The sequence below is a fragment of the Malus sylvestris genome, chromosome 17, assembly GCF_916048215.2.
Source record: "Malus sylvestris chromosome 17, drMalSylv7.2, whole genome shotgun sequence".
Classification (NCBI taxonomy): Eukaryota; Viridiplantae; Streptophyta; class Magnoliopsida; order Rosales; family Rosaceae; genus Malus; species Malus sylvestris.
Window position 1 is genome coordinate 17,385,354 of NC_062276.1, and position 16,314 is coordinate 17,401,667.

The 16,314-nt window shown below is 36.5% G+C and overlaps 1 protein-coding gene across 1 annotated transcript; it reads left to right on the top strand.

The window, feature by feature from the left end:
* The first annotated feature begins 295 nt into the window (after positions 1 to 295).
* On the top strand, positions 296 to 8,100 carry LOC126611256 (polyadenylate-binding protein-interacting protein 3-like). Its single transcript, XM_050279464.1, has 15 exons — positions 296 to 620; positions 1,664 to 1,816; positions 1,896 to 2,045; positions 2,507 to 2,643; positions 2,929 to 3,119; positions 4,046 to 4,223; positions 4,312 to 4,539; positions 5,100 to 5,227; positions 5,486 to 5,534; positions 5,646 to 5,679; positions 5,913 to 6,223; positions 6,436 to 6,582; positions 7,282 to 7,371; positions 7,462 to 7,524; positions 7,781 to 8,100. The coding sequence occupies exons 2-15, from the start codon at positions 1,684 to 1,686 to the stop codon at positions 7,808 to 7,810; spliced, it is 1,869 nt and encodes a 622-aa protein (XP_050135421.1). The 5' UTR covers positions 296 to 620; positions 1,664 to 1,683; the 3' UTR covers positions 7,811 to 8,100.
* The last annotated feature ends 8,214 nt before the right edge of the window (positions 8,101 to 16,314 follow it).

Here is a 16,314-nt window from a genome sequence, read left to right on the forward strand (position 1 = left end):
TATATATTACAATAAAGGAAAGGAGGAGTTCAACTAACCCACATTATGCTAGAATTCACTATTTATTATATTCAAATCTAAAACATATCATTTACAAGTTAAGAAAAATACCGATAGACAATAGCACGTGGCAAATTTAGATTCATATTGAAAACTAAACAAGGGAAAAAATGTGCCAACTTGTCATAAAGTTATGGACGACTAGGAGTGATCAGGTCTATTATTTTATCGTACACCCGACCCGAGGGGAAAACTCAAAACTTTCCTACGCATTCTACAGCGGTCTCCTCGTTTATATATTTCATCACACCTTCAAAATCTCGAGCTCGTCTTCGTCGTCTTCTTCTTTTTCTTCTTCCTCCTCCTCTCGCTTGCGATCACACCGAGACCGACCCACCACCCTCTCTCCATCCTCCCTCCTCCCTCCTCCCTCCGCCGCTCTTTCTCTCTCTAAGCAGCCTCGTGATTCGAGCTCTGACACCAGCTTCGCTCTTTCGAAACCCTAAAGGAGTCCTAATTTGAGCCAAACCCTAACGCACTGGTTCGGCGCCTCCCAACGTCTTCTCCTCCAGCTTGGAAGCAGCCTCGGAGTAATTATAGGCTTGATTAAGCTTATTAAGGTAAGGATCGTATTTCCTAATTTCGCATCGCAAATAGCCTTTTCGTTGTTGTGTTTTACATTGTGTTTGGGTGCCGAGAAAACGGAGGAAAATGGAAGAAAATGAGAGAAAATGTCTTGCATTGCGACTTAATTATGTTTTGTTACAGTAAATTTTGGGTTTTTGCTCGATGAAAATTCTAAGATTAGACCTTGTTGTATTGCCTGCCATGTTCTTACTGTCTCTACACTCAATGATATAGCTAATGAATCAAATTATTGATGCGTTGCATTGCTTCAAATCTATTCTTTTGTTGTGCCAAAAATTTGAAACATAGAAGACACATATTTCTATTTGCTCTCCGGATAAGCAATTGCATTTGTTTCTGCATGACCCCCTTCTGCCTGAAAACCCTTTCCAATCTTACTTCTTGCTTCTAATTTGCATCTTTTTTTTTACTCTTTCCCCCCCTCACGGAAACTTAAATATGAAAAGGCTTTGTTTTGTCTATATTTTCAGTTTTCTCTTCAAGTTCATTTGCATTTGTATGCATGATTTATCAAGATATTGATTTGTTTAATTTTTTTCAAAAATTCCTGTTTAGCGTTACTGTAGTGTTTGTGTTGTTGGAACATAGTTTTGCCCGGAAAGTTAGAGATTGTTGCCAGTAGTTTGCAGATAGAGTTTTGTTTATAAAAGTGTGCTCAAGTTGATACTTTTCTGAGATATATTTGTACTGGTGATTTGTTCAATTTAATGAAAAATATATGTGTGTGCTTTAGTTTATTAGGTTGTTGATTTTATGCTGCGTCCCGGTGATTCTGTGTGCATGTGCATGCACGTCTCTGTACTTTTGTGGTCATGCTGATCTGATTGTCGTTGTCGGAGCCATTGGGATCATGTTTGTCTGTAATTTGTTCTTGTTTCCATTATAAGATATACAAATTTCCATCGTTATATTTGTGCACTAATCTTCATATAGCATCCTTGCTTCTTGTTTACTGTATTTTGATATCCATTATTATAACAATATGACTTAACCAGCTTTTGAGTTTTTTTAATAGGTCAGAGGCTGCTACTGAGGATGAATACACAACAAGCTTTCCATCCTAAATCTTCTGCTAATGGTTTTGGCCGTCGAAGAGGTGAAAGAGAAGGGGCTCCTAGGGTCGAGAATAAGTCAAAGTCTGGAACAGCAAACCACAGCAGATTAACAAGTACTGGTGAAATTTGTAAATATAAATTCTCCTTGATATTATGTTAACTTGCCTAATAACTTTATATGTTCTGAAACAGGCAGAAAATCTGGAAACTCTGAGAGTCCTTCACGTGATCGATTAGTATATATGACCACATGTCTTATTGGGCATAATGTGGAAGTGCAGGTGGAAAATGGATCTGTATACTCTGGAATATTTCATGCAACAAACGCTGAAAGGGACTTTGGTATGCTCGTTTGATTTTGGTTTTTATATATGGATTTTGTTTGTCTTCCTTTTTGTATTGATTGTGGTTGTCTTATGAGACTGTCATTTACATTAGCATCTGTTTTGGATCATTTGGAGATCATGAATTTGGCACTTGTGCTCTAAATTGGTGTTTTTTTATATGCAATTAAGTGCATTCATCAACGTTCACTTCTGGTCACGTTGAGCAATTATCTTTAAAATGACATTATTATTATTATTATTATTTATTTTTATTTTTATTTTTGTGTGTGTCAATTTTTTGGGTTTCTTAAAGAGACTGCCTTTTACACTACCATAAGTATTGATTTGGTGAGAGGTCATGTATTCATCATCAGTGTTATAATTAGACTTTGTATAACGTCAATAGTGCTGCCAATTGCCATTTGATTTTCCCAGATCCATGCAGTTTATATATGTTATTTTACTTGTCACTTTCAGGAATCATCTTGAAAATGGCACGAATGATAAAGGATGGTTCTGTACGCGGACAAAAGTCTATGACAGAGTCGGTTAGCAAGGCTCCTTCAAAGACTTTAATTATACCTGCCAAGGAACTTGTCCAAGTTATTGCAAAGGTTCTGCTTCATTTCTTACTGCTATTTGCTGACCCAAGTAAAATTATTCTTAATAGCATTCAGAATCTCAAATTACCATCATTTGTTCTGCTGAGTTTTCAAGGGGGGGATGGGCAGGTATATGATGGCCAACTTTTTCTTCTTAATTTGATTTGCTTGCTCTGGCACGTAGTTGTAGTCTATGAAAGTAAACAAGCAGAAAGATATTGTGGTAGAGTAAGCAGCTATTTCTATATTTTGTTACGCTGGTCTCTCTTGATCTAATTGTATAATAAATGATAACAGGATGTCTCAATAACGAGAGATGGATTGTTAAATGAGGTTCAGCATGAAAAACATCAGGACCTTATGATAGATTCCTTCATATCACAATCCCACCGTGGTGAGATGGATAGAGAGCTGGAACCGTGGGTACCTGATGAAGATGATCCACGTTGTCCTGAATTGGAAAATATATTTGATGGACAATGGAATAGGTTGTTATAGTAATTTTCTTTCCCCAAATCTCTTGGTAATTGTTCTACTGGTCAGATAGCCTCTACTTGAATATGTGCCATCTGGAACTATTATTTACACTAGGGACATGAATTTTATTTTTTAAACACTACTATTTCAGGTTTCGTGTTAAACTGTATTGTTCTGCACTATCTAAGACGATAATTCTATAATCCTATCTGGTTTATTCTTGTTAAGTTTTCTTGTCAAGGTGCTTTGAGTAACATTGTGGTCTTATGAGTTGTCATTTCTTTGGAGCTATTACTAGTGAATGAACCTTAAAAAGTTCTTAACTTAATTTAGTGCACTTGTTGAGTGATTAAAATTTCTGTGGTGGAATCCAGTCGATGGAGATAAGAACCTATGTGAGGGATATCATTATTTGCAATCTAGGCCTTTCATTATACATGTTCTGAAGCGAAGCATGTTCTCTGCCTGCATGATGTTGAAATTCTTTGACAGGGTGGGTCCTTAAGGGGGCATATCCCTCTGCGTTTATATGTTACCAAAATTCTTCATATGAGGTAGTTTACTGAAAAAAGTGGATGATGTAGGAGAAAGGTGGACAAAGATTCCAATCGCTTCACGAGTTAGAGTTAGCTATATCGTTCTAAAGATGCTTTAATGGTATCAAACTATAGCTTGAGGCGATGCAAGTTAGACGTGGACTTGGGGAATGTACTGGCCTTAAAGAGTAATACTGTATTAGAGGATTTTTTTAGCCAAATTTCAGTGGTTGCCTTGTGGCTTATTGGTTGTTTCAGAACTTTAATTGACCTGTGCTCAACTCTCAGAGAATTCCTGTTAATTATTACAAAAAAGCAAAAGATGTTTGTACTTGTATTCTTTCTCTTGTATAGAAATATTATGATTGCTCAATATTTTCCTCATATTCTTTTCATTTCAGGAACTGGGATCAGTTTGAAACAAATGAAACATTATTTGGGGTAAAAAGCACATTTGATGCGGACCTTTACACCACTAAACTTGAGAAAGGCCCTCAAACAAGAGAGTTGGAAAGGGAAGCTTTAAGAATAGCAAGGGAAATTGAGTGTGAGGATACACCTGATCTGCATATGGCAGAGGTGAGGCTTTGTTGGCTAATCTTGTTCTTCTAAAAATTCATTTGATGTTGAGGTCCCTTATGTTTTGCATGTTGATTTGTTGTTACAGGAAAGAGGCATTCACCTTCGTGGGGATATTGATGAGGAGACAAGATTCTCCTCTGTTTATCGGGGGGAAGTAGTTGATGATAGTGGATATGATGAAGATGAGGATATTTTGTTGGATTCACTTAATACTGAAACCTTTGGAGATTCTACTGGTTCTTTAAGGAAGAATTCAATTGACTGGACCACTGGAAAAAGAAACGATGGGGCGCCATCGAGCTCTTCATTTGTTGTAGTTCTCTCACTTATCTTATGTATAATATGTTAGCCCAGGGGGCATTAGTTTCTGACCTATTTACGGATTGTTTTGTTGAACTTGCTGTGCCATCAAATAGGAATTTTACACATGTGCCGTAAATAAAGTGTTTTGTTACTGAAGTAGGGCATCGACTCATTTTCTCTCTTATTCTGTTTTTCTTTACTTCCAATTGTGATGAGAAAGTAGGTATATTTTTATTATTTCCTGCTCATAAATGGAGACCAAATATTTTCCCCCACTAGTTGTTCTTTGGTTATTGTAAATTCTGGCATAACAAAATCATTGTTTTGAGGCATTCTTAGTTCCATTTGTTAGCAACTGAGAATCTAGTTTGACAAGCATGAGAAAGCTCTCCCTGATTATTATCCCATCATCATTTACTTTTAAGACATTAGTTTGGTCCAAAGTTTAAGACAACTTTGGGGATTGTGAATTGATTTTCTCCTGTGCTTATATGTGAATGTTTTTAACATGCTTTGATAACAAATTCCTGATTAAATGCTGATGATATATATGTCATACTTTTTATGCAGGATTACACACAATGTTCTGAGTCAAATGGTGCCCCAGATTTAGGTCGCTCTGGATCTTATGACCATGCTAGACAGCTGGCATCAGAAACACCTTTCAAGAGCTTCCCCTGTACAGCTGGTGAAAGAAGGTCGTTTATTTCTTTTCCAACTCTAAATAATATATATTGCAAGTAAGACAAGCTTTAGGGTAGTGCTATCCACACACCCATTTTTACTTCTCACATACCCTCAATTTCTGCCCATTGGTTCGAATGAATTGAAGAAAATCAAGGGCCAAAAACTGACAAAGGTGCGTGTGAGGTAAACATGGGTGTGTGAATAGCACTATCCAAGTTTTAAAGTGATTACACAACTTTTTTTACCAAACAATGTTCTATATTATTCAGTGAAAATAGAGAGGTGGATGCTACCGCTGAGTCTGTAGTAAAGCCGAAGGTGAGTGAGACTTCCGTATTTGTGATGTTCACAATCTTGTGTAATTATTTGTGATTCACTGACTCTGGCCTCTAAAGTTATTGCTTCTGTTTTATGTTCTTGTCAATGTAGCTAGCTGAAGACAATCAAACGTCAGAACCAGACGGTGAGTTCCAATTTGTTTTTCCTGCTTACTTTTACCCAAAATTATGTGTTTCTTGGTTCCTTGGACTTAATGTTACTATTAGATGTGGTATAGTACTTATGGTGAAGCTTGTCCTATCTTGTTCCCTCTCTTCCCATATGAATGAGAAGCTTGTTTTAGTGCCATTTTTAGTTTTAGTTTTATATTTGTCATTATGGTAGTTGTGAAGTTATCTTGTTGATTATGGAATGTAGATTCACAGCCATCATTGATTGGGAAGGAAGATGTGTTTGATAAAGGGGGGTTATCCTCCAGTGCCACCTCTTATGCTTCTGCTCAGACTTCATCAAAAGGTCATGAGAAGCTGGGTTCTAGTGACCCAGTAACTGGCAACTCACATGTTCAAACACAGACAGTAAATTCTCATGGACGACCTGGTAGTTCTGCATCTTCCAATTCGGAATTCCCAGCTACTGTCTCTTCTTCTGGTGGACCTGGTTTATCACCAAGCTCATCTATGGGTTCGTTGTCCTCTGAGAAGTCAACATTGAATCCCCATGCGAAGGTGTGATTGATATACCTTTATGTTTTCTGTGATCACACATTTAACACAAACTCAGATGTAAATGCAATCTTATTGATCTTATGCCTGAAGTTCCAACAATTATCATTATTACAGATATGCTCTCGTGCTAAGTTAGGCACTTTTATCTAGCGTATAGCTGATGCATCCAGCTCTTCTTTTTGCTTTCTCCTCAATTTAAATTTTTTTATCAGGAATTCAAATTCAATCCGCATGCAAAGAGTTTTGTTCCATCTCAAGCGCCTGTTAGGCCTCCATCCCCCGTGTCTGATGGCTCCTTCTATTATCCAACTAACGCACCTGCAGTACCACATATGCCGGGCATGCCTGTTGGCATTGGAGTAAGCACTTCAACACATTCATTGACCTTTTCTCCCCCTGATTTTTTTAGGTTCTCTCATTGATGTTGGCCCATAAGTCAATTCAACTGTTTATTTTTCATCTTTCCAGAAGGAAATGTTTGTTGTGATGCTGGTGTAGGCTGAAATCTTAGTTATCATGATTGAAGACACTGTTGTTCACGTAAACCTTTATATGAAATGCAAATACCATCTACTATCAGCTCAAAAATTAGACTGCATTTTCTAATCTAATGAATCAAGTTATTAAAAGTCATAGTTAGATTCCAATGTTCTTGAGTTGTTATTGTTTTTCCTTATCCTAACCTGTACTCCTTTGAAAAGAAAAGCATAAATAGATTGATTACATTATTTTTTTGTTACATTGGAGGGAAATGAACTCTGGACCTATCCTAATCCTTAACCCATTACCCCACCCTCCCTCATCACTTGGGTTAACTTAATGATTAGTTATGACTATTGGTTAAAATTTATTTTTCTATGTTACCAGATTATATATAAGTTTCGCTTTCGTGTTTAAATTTATGTTTTAAGAAAAGGATAAGAATAAAGTCAAGGGGAATTGCAGTACACGTTATTGATTTTTCGACTTGGGATTCACCTTATGCTATTGTTTTTTTATTTTTTATTTTTAATAAATGATTTCATCTTCTATTTTATCAACGGCCTTTATATTTGCAGGGTGGGCCCTCTTTTGGACACCAACCTGTTATGTTTAATCCACAGACAATGCAAGGACCCCAACCCTTTTTTCATCCAAATGGGCCTCAGGTGTGATTCTTTCAATTACTTTGTCGAGGTCATGTGAGATAACATGATGCTAATTCATGACATTAATTACGTATCTTCATCTAATTGCAGTATGGGCAACAGATGCTTCTTGGCCATCCTAGGCAAGTCGTATACATGCCAAACTACCAACCTGTAAGCAATTTCATGTTGTCCTGAAATTATGTATTGTGATTGATCGAGAACTTCCTTTTTTAATTAAAATTTCAGTCACTCCTATTATATATATATGAGCAAAAGAAAAGAAGTTATAATTTTAGTTATATGTGCGGAAGTTAGTCCTATAACTTTTCTTTCAAGTCCACTGGAGGCATATTTGGTCGTTGCGAGTAGCATTTATTCCTTTTTGCGACGGACCAGTTTTTAACCAGTTTTGGATTCGTCTTTCCAGGAAATGCCTTACAAAGGACGAGATTATTAACCAGTTGTTGGAAGAAGGCATCTGGTTGTTCTGGTCCGTGGCTCTACAGAATAACTCCATGGAGACTTCTTGGAACAATTTTTTGAAGGAGCACAACCATCCAGTCCAAAAAAGGTCCTCTATAGTTGAATCTTTTGTGTCAGGGAAAGTTTAATCGTTCCCGGATTTACCGTCATGAACCTAAAGCATTAATGGGTACAATTGAATTTGGATTTTCTCAAACTTGATACATTACATCCATGTTGTCACTTATTTTTAATTTATGAAACATTTATATTTGTTGGAGCTTATTTTCTGTGATAAGCACTCTTTGGTTCCTTCACTTGTGATGTTACTGCATGCCATGCCCATGATATAATATGCATCAAATCGTTGGCATGGATAATTAGATTTTTTTTTTGGGTAAACAATAGATTTTGTTAGATTAGCCATTGATGGGGTTTTTCACACCATCATGCAAAGACTCAACATCTTTCCACCTCTGTGATAAAGGGTCGCTTGCTAATTAGATTTGTTTTGGGATTGGGACAATATTTGCAAGTGGTTGATTGGTGTTTGATTCCTTGATGTGGGTGGAAAAATGAAACTCTTTCATTTCTGGATGTTCTTTTGTCTAATCATCCTTCTTTTTAAACTTGTGCCTGGAAATCGACATACTAGGAATGTTAATCTAGTCTGAAACTGAATTTCACACCCTTTTTAGTCTCTCACTTATTTTTATTTTTGGCAAGCGGATTGAATAAATTAAACAAAAAATAACAGACATGATTAAACATAGGTGTGGGTTTATCATTTTCTTAACCAATTTTATGGGTGTGCTTGTCTCTTTGAACATTAGTTTGAATACCCAGGTAAATTAAAGTAAAACATGAAGTTGATTTTTTAGCCAAAATGGTATTTGAGATATGTACAACTCTTCATTTTGGCCACTGAGATTTGAAATTGATAGAATTGGTCCCTAAATTCGTCCACAATCAATTATTTTGGTCATTTTGTGAAAAATCTTCAGAATAAGAATAAAATGATAAAAATACTCTCAATTTTTGTCAAATCATTTTGTTTTATTGTTTATTAAATTGAGGGTAATTTTGTCATTTTGATCCTTATTTAACATATTTTTTCACTCAAGGACCAGTGAACAATTTTAGAGATCACTTTTATGGATTTCAAATCTCAAGGACCAAAGTGAGGAGTTATGCAAATCTCAGGGACCATTTTGGCTAAAAAGCCCACAAATTTATGCTGTCGATTCTTGACTTTTTAGTTCATTGTTTTCCACATCCAAACACAATGCAAAGATATGTCTTTACAAGTGGAGAGGAAAATAACATAATACCATTTGCAGTGATTGAAACTAGCTGTTTTTAACATCTTGAATTGAAGGGTGCAGTGATGGATGTACATTGGAACCAAGGTGGTCCCAATATTACCTGGAGTTTTGGAAATATACAAGTGAAGGTCTTTTGAGGACTCTTTGAATGTTTGGTATGAGTCTTTTTTGTGCCTACCAAGTATGATGTAAAGCCTGCTAGACATATCTTGGTAGGTAGCGTTGAGAGCACTAAGCAAATTTTCTCAATAGCACTTAAAAGATTGTTTCAGCATATGTCGATATCTATTGACATATTTGAAACATGGTTCAGCTACTAATAACAAGCTCACCATGTTTCGACGAAATGTCTCAGTGAATAAACTTCAACCTTTAACACTGGGACTGTCGAATGTTCAAATACCACTGGAAGGGTGGGCAAACGGTCTCCACTAGCAAGGAAGGTGTTTTTTCCTTTCTACTAGCACTCCTATTCTTATGCCAATTTCAGATAGTTTAGTTGTAAACAGTTTCAATGGAAATTTGGATTTCGACTCCTTAACAAAACTGCATCTTAGTTCAACTTTTTGACGCTCACTTATGAAGTAAACAACCATTATAGTATGTTTATATCATTTAAATATCTGATACATAGACCAATGGTTCACACAATATTAAATATTAAATTATTTTTAATAGGATGAGGGCTCGCTACAATAGCTAGCGATTCGAGCATTGCCCGAGCGTTGAACTATTGCTTGGGTCTGGCGCACCCCACATCCTAAAAATAAAATTTTGCCAACATAGTCTTGGGCATTTAAGATTATAGAACGAAATAAAAAATGAACAAAATACTTGGAGGATACATGATCAATTTTAAAAAGTATCCCTTCGCTTCCTAATACATATCCCTTATAGGTTATGTCAACACCTCCAATGAGTTCTGTTAGCCAATCCCCCTATTTCCAGCTTCCAACAAAGTTTATCCCACCATGTTTCTTGCTTTCTGGTGCTGTCTTTTCTTTGTGATGTTTTCCTATCGTTCTACAACTTGCAAGGTTTAGTTCATCTGTGTTAATCTTCATGTTTGTAAGATGTGAGTCTCATGGCTGATGAATTATATTGTGTTTTTGATGATTTTATAAGGGTTAAGTACGAATAATTATCCAATCTTTTAGGGTGATTCTAAATTAGTTTCAAATTTCAACCTTTTAAAACATTTCAAATAACTACCTCAAACATTTTGAAAATTGGACATTTGTTAGGTCAACTTAAGTGATAACTTCACCAACATTAAGGGATGATGTTACTGGCATTAAATGATGAGGTCGACAAATACTAAAGTTGATTTTCACTAATTACCGTCTTCGGAGCTCTAATCCCCCAAATCGACAATATAGTCAAGTTAAATCGTAAATTTGCTTAAGCTAAAATGGATCGATTGGTGTTACTCGATTTGGAGATTCAAGGCTCCATATACGACTTGAGAGTTAAAACACGCTTTACTATTTGTCCAAGGTATCCATTAAAGCCAGTGAACCTAATAGGTGTCATTTTAAAAAAATTTAAGTAGTTATTTGAAACGTTTTAAAATGTTAGAGCCAATTTAGAATTGTCTTTAAAGGGTGAATAGTTACCAGACCTAGCCAATTTTTTAAGGGAGTTTTAACGAAAAGCTCATAGTACTGTTCACTTTAATGAAAAACCACATTTTTACACTAAAAAGTCAAACCTATTACTATTCACTTTACCCTTTATTTTGTCCTTATCATTAAAACTCAAAGTTTTCAAGCTATTTTCATTAGTTTTTCTATTTTTTTTTAATTATGAAATTGTGATTTTTTAGTGTGTGTGACCTTCTGCTTACATTTAACAATGCATGTGCCGTCCTATATAGGTCATAATCGTTCCTTAATAATTTTTTATTACCTAAAAAACGGTTTTTTGTCTACTAAAAACCTAAGAAAGTGAACAAAAATAAAATGATATATTTGGCCGACATGGCAACTGTCACATCCTGACCTGGGTCCACCATATTCCGGGCCCGCTCTACCACCGTAGCACGATATTGTCCGCTTTGGGCTTACCATTCCCTCACGGTTTTATTTTTGGGAACTCATGAGTAACTTCCTAGTGGGTCACCCATCCTGGGAGTGCTCTAGCCTCCTTCTCACTTAACTTCGAAGTTCCTACGGAACCCGAAGCCAGTGAGCTCCCAAAAGGTCTCGTTCTAGGTAGAGATGAGAATATACATTTAAGGATCACTCCCCTGGGCGATGTGGGATGTCACAATCCACCCTCCTTAGGGGCCCGACGTCCTCGTCGGTACACTTCCGGCCAGGGATTGGCTCTGATACCATTTGTCACATCCTGACCCGGGTCCACCATAACTTGGGCCCGTTCTACCATCGTAGCACAATATTGTCCGCTTTGAGCTTACCATTCCCTCACGGTTTTGTTTTTGGGAACTCATGAGCAACTTTCCAGTGGGTCACCCATCCTGGGAGTGCTCTAGCCTTCTTCTCGCTTAACTTCGAAGTTCCTACGGAACCCGAAGCCAGTGAGCTCCCAAAAGGCCTCGTTCTAGGTAGGGATGAGAATATACATTTAAGGATCACTCATCTGGGCGATGTGGGATGTCACAATCCACCCCCCTTAGGGGCCCGACGTCCTCGTCGGTACACTTCCGGCCAGGGATTGGCTCTGATACCATTTGTCACATCCCGACCTGGGTCCACCATATCTCGGGCCCGCTCTACCATCGTAGCACGATATTGTCCACTTTGGGCTTACTATTCCCTCACGGTTTTGTTTTTAGGAACTCATGAGCAACTTCCCAGTGGGTCACCAATCTTGGGAGTGCTCTAGCCTCCTTTTCGCTTAACTTCGAAGTTCCTACGGAACCCGAAGCCAGTGAGCTCCCAAAAGGCCTCGTTCTAGGTAGGGATGATAATATACATTTAAGGATCACTCCCCTGGGCGATGTGGGATGTCACAGCAACGGTTCGGTTTGGGGACGAAAATGCTATAACCATCCCCATAACCACGAAAATTAACCATATCCATAACCACAAATTAACCATTGGGGATTATCCATAACCATATCCACCGGTTAACGGATTTTCAATCGGTTATCAGTTATATCCATCTTTGTTAAAAAATATATATATATATATATATTCATCCAATTGATGCACTATAAATTTTAGTAGATACTAATTCCATCATTAAATAGCAATATCCAATTACAAAAAACATAACAATATATTGTTTATGGTAAGCCAATATGATAAATTGGTCCAATAAAAAAAAAGGACAAAAGCAAATATGAAAGGAAGACAAAACAAATTGATTCAATGAATTAATTTCTTGACAGTGAGACTCTTGAAGAGAGATGAATCTGATAAACTTGGAACATTTGATAATTGATATATAAAATGATACAATGAATTAATTTGGTTGAGTATAACAATAAGAGTATTGAATTGATGAGGTTGTTGGTATGCCCCATGCATGATGTTTGGTGCATAATAAAGATAGTATAGGGTTTGATGCATGCATAATGAATTAGTATAGGGAGGGTTCGGTACATTGAATAAAATTATATTATATATCAAATACACACACACACACACACACACACACACACACACACACACACACAATATATTTGGGTCGGATTCGGGGACGGATATGGATTGGGGACCCTTATAACCATATCCAAAACCATAACCGAATAAAGTTCACGGTTTTCCCCATATCCATAGCATACCTGAATTTCATATCCAAATCCAATCCATTCGGGCGGTTATCCACGGTTATCGGGTTTAACGGTTAGAATTTCCATCCCTAGCTGACATTATGGCTGTTAATCTCATCGTACTCATACCAAGTTTTCAACCTAAAGTAGTTTGAATTGAGATGACAGAACAACAACATCCAAAAAATTTAAATTGAGACTGACTTTCTAATTTGCTATTCAATAAGAAATAATTGAGTTTTACTGTATTTTATCTTGTTTGTTTTATGTAGATTCCTTTTTAGTGATATTACTCTTTATTTGTAAGTGAGACTTTTTAAGTTCAAATTTCGTGGACAAAAAGTTTGATACTGTTGTAGGCCTATTTGACTGAAGAATTATAGAAAGATGGAGGGAGAGGGTGTGGCATGAAATAGAGAGAATTGGTTGAATTCTAAGATGTGATTTCAACCCATTGTATCTTTATTTGTAGTAGTAGGGAAGGTAAATTCTTTACCCTTTAAGTTCCCTTTAGGTATTACAATACAATCAGGAAACTATCTAAAAGATATAGTAGAATCCCATAAAGATTTACTAGGATTTACACAATCACATTCCTAACTAGGTTATGAATGTAATACTCCCCCTTGAGTGTGTGTAAATGGCACATCGTGTCTTTAGCGATGAAGTAAGTTCAATTGATAAAGTTGTTGACACAATGAGCGAATGCAAGTCTCAAATCAAACAAAGAATGCATAAACAGGTAAAACTCATAAAACCTCACTATGGTAAAACTCAGTATGAGAAAAAACTCATAGTCTAAGGAGAAACGTGTGAAGTTTGCATTAAGTCAAAACTATACGTCTTATAGACGAAAGTAGAAAAGCTCACAAAGGTATGACCAGCCAGGATGGGTGCCTCGTTAAAACCTAGTCTGGTAGCTAAAACCCAATGGGAAAAAATGCTCCTTATTGGAGCGAAAAAGAGTACATTAACAATCAAATGAGTATACTTTTGGAAACTCCCTCTGAGTTTAACATAACTTCCAAAAGAGAACTACAAGCAATGTGTATAAGATAGTTATGCATACCAATTCCTCGAGCAAGTTTTTGGAAGGTTGACTTTGGCAGTGATGTCGTGAAGAGGTTAGTAAGGTTGTTTGAGATCGGATTGCTTGACTTCAGTCTATTGATACTTTGTTGATGTGATGTAGACAAAATATGCTTGGCATTGACTTTGTTAATGTATCAGGTCTTGGTCTAGTCGATACATGCAGCAAAATTGTCATGGATCATCGTTGTGACTTAATGATGGATGCAAAACACCGGTACTTCAAATATGCTCAACAATAGCTCTAAACCATGTCTCATGTGTGGCATAGTAAAGTGTAATGAGTCTTGGAATGATTTGAAGATTTCACAACTAAGGTTTATATTATGAATATCCAAGATATTGAGGTATCCTTAACGGTAAAGACATGACCATTTGGGATTGTGCCTTGTATGGGTTTGATAAGTAGCATCATCATAAAAAATAAGGAAAGCATCAGTCCGAGGATCATGGGTGTCACACCCGCTTGGGAAGCCCAAATTCGTAATACCTTCAGGGGAATGGAATTACATCTTTATTGCCACTTTAGTGGTTACGTGTAGGCATAGTGCTGCATCTTTACCAATAGATCAATGACAAAGGAGAATTTCTGTCTAAAATAATGAGCTATGTACAATAAAGTGCAAAGTTGAACTTAAATATGGAACTTCAGATCATAACCTCATCTAGCGTATTGAAGATCATAGGTACACTCAAAAGGTAACACCTTAGGAGTGTATTTCGACTAGTGGACCAAAAGATCATTAGAATAATGGTAGAACTTCAGGTCAAGGTCCAAATGAGTTTTCCCATGATAATTCATCTCAAATTTTGTTTTCAGGTGCGGGACAATATTCTCAAACTCTTTCAGAGTCTTAGTGAGATTTATGTCATTGACATAAATTGCAACTTTAGCAATTTGGAACATGACTTAACACGGAAGGTTATTTATTCATATCCTTGACTAATCAAATAATAACTTAGACAAGTATACCACATCCACTCAGATTGCTTCAATCAGAACACCTTATTTGCAATAAGAGAGTGTTTTATGGTCTAGAGCTATTTGAACCACTCCATGTAATTATTCGGGAACTTACATGTAAATCTCTGTATTAATATGCTCATGGAGAAATGCTACCCACATTCATAATGCTGCAATCAATCACATGACGTTTGAGAGAAACCTTGTGCCATAAGGCGTGCATTACATTCCATTATTTCATACATCTCATTACACTTCCTTTCCCATTAACAACACAATAGGATTACCTTGGCAAGTGTAGGAATGACAAGTCCAAACACACTTTGGTAAAGAATTAAACTTGGATTGCAATTTCAGTTGTCTAATTAGTTCTACGTTGTCACTAATCAACATAACACACTTCGATATCGTTGCTTTCCATTTATGTCAGTAGCTGCCATAAAAGTGAAACATCATCAATGATAATCTCATTCCAATTCCATATCTCATCCGAACTAGTGTATGATGTGAAAAATATATAAGCACTCAAATTAAACCCTCTTGTTGTCAAATTGTAGTATAAATGCAAGTAGGGATCGTTCTAAACCGGGGATTAGGAGGACTTGCTAAAACCCCTAAACTGACTCAAAAACATAAAAAAACAAAGTTAAAAATGTTTGAATAGACTCAAAGGACTCAAAACAGGTTCACAAAACTTAAAATAACTTAAAAACACTCAAAACTACCTAAAAACACCAACTAGGCAGTTTCTGACTCTAAACATAACTTTGGACGAATTTAGGGTTTTGACTTGACTCAAAACACTCAAAAGCACAAACAAAACAGATTTTAAACACTTTGAAACAAGAAAGTAAAGCGGGGGGGGGGGGGGGTTTGTTTTGGATGAATTTAAAATAAAAACAGGTAACTAAAACTTAAGACAGATTTTGGACGAATTTGGTTGAATTAGATGGATGATAAGCTAGCTAGAGGTTCTTTCTCCACACATGACATGTATGCAAATGAATTAATTTCCAGTTACTCCTTCATTGAATTATGAACGATAATGCCCCAAATTAACCGTGACATCACTAGTTAACCCTCAGATTTTCCTTGTATTATTGGATTGGATGACATCATTGGACAACCCAAAGCATTCTTCAAAAGTTCCCTACATGACATCATAATAGAGATACAATCAAAGATAATTATGTTCAATGAAAATCATAAGCATTGACAAAGCACTTGCAACTATGACATCATGTCACTCATGCTAGGAATTAAACTTAACACGATCGTGACCAGCGACCTTCACTACATATGAATATAAGTTTGTAACTATTATGTGAAACTCCCTTATACTCTAGCATCAGATTTATGCATGCTAATTAAGTGTCGACCCT

Bases quoted from the DNA above. Each gene is read 5' to 3' on its own strand.
- LOC126611256 (XM_050279464.1), top strand. From the start codon at position 1,684: ATGAATACACAACAAGCTTTCCATCCTAAATCTTCTGCTAATGGTTTT. The intron at 4,540-5,099 runs GTAGTTCTCTCA...CTTTTTATGCAG, and splicing joins CATCGAGCTCTTCATTTGTT to GATTACACACAATGTTCTGA. The intron at 7,372-7,461 runs GTGTGATTCTTT...ATCTAATTGCAG, and splicing joins TTCATCCAAATGGGCCTCAG to TATGGGCAACAGATGCTTCT.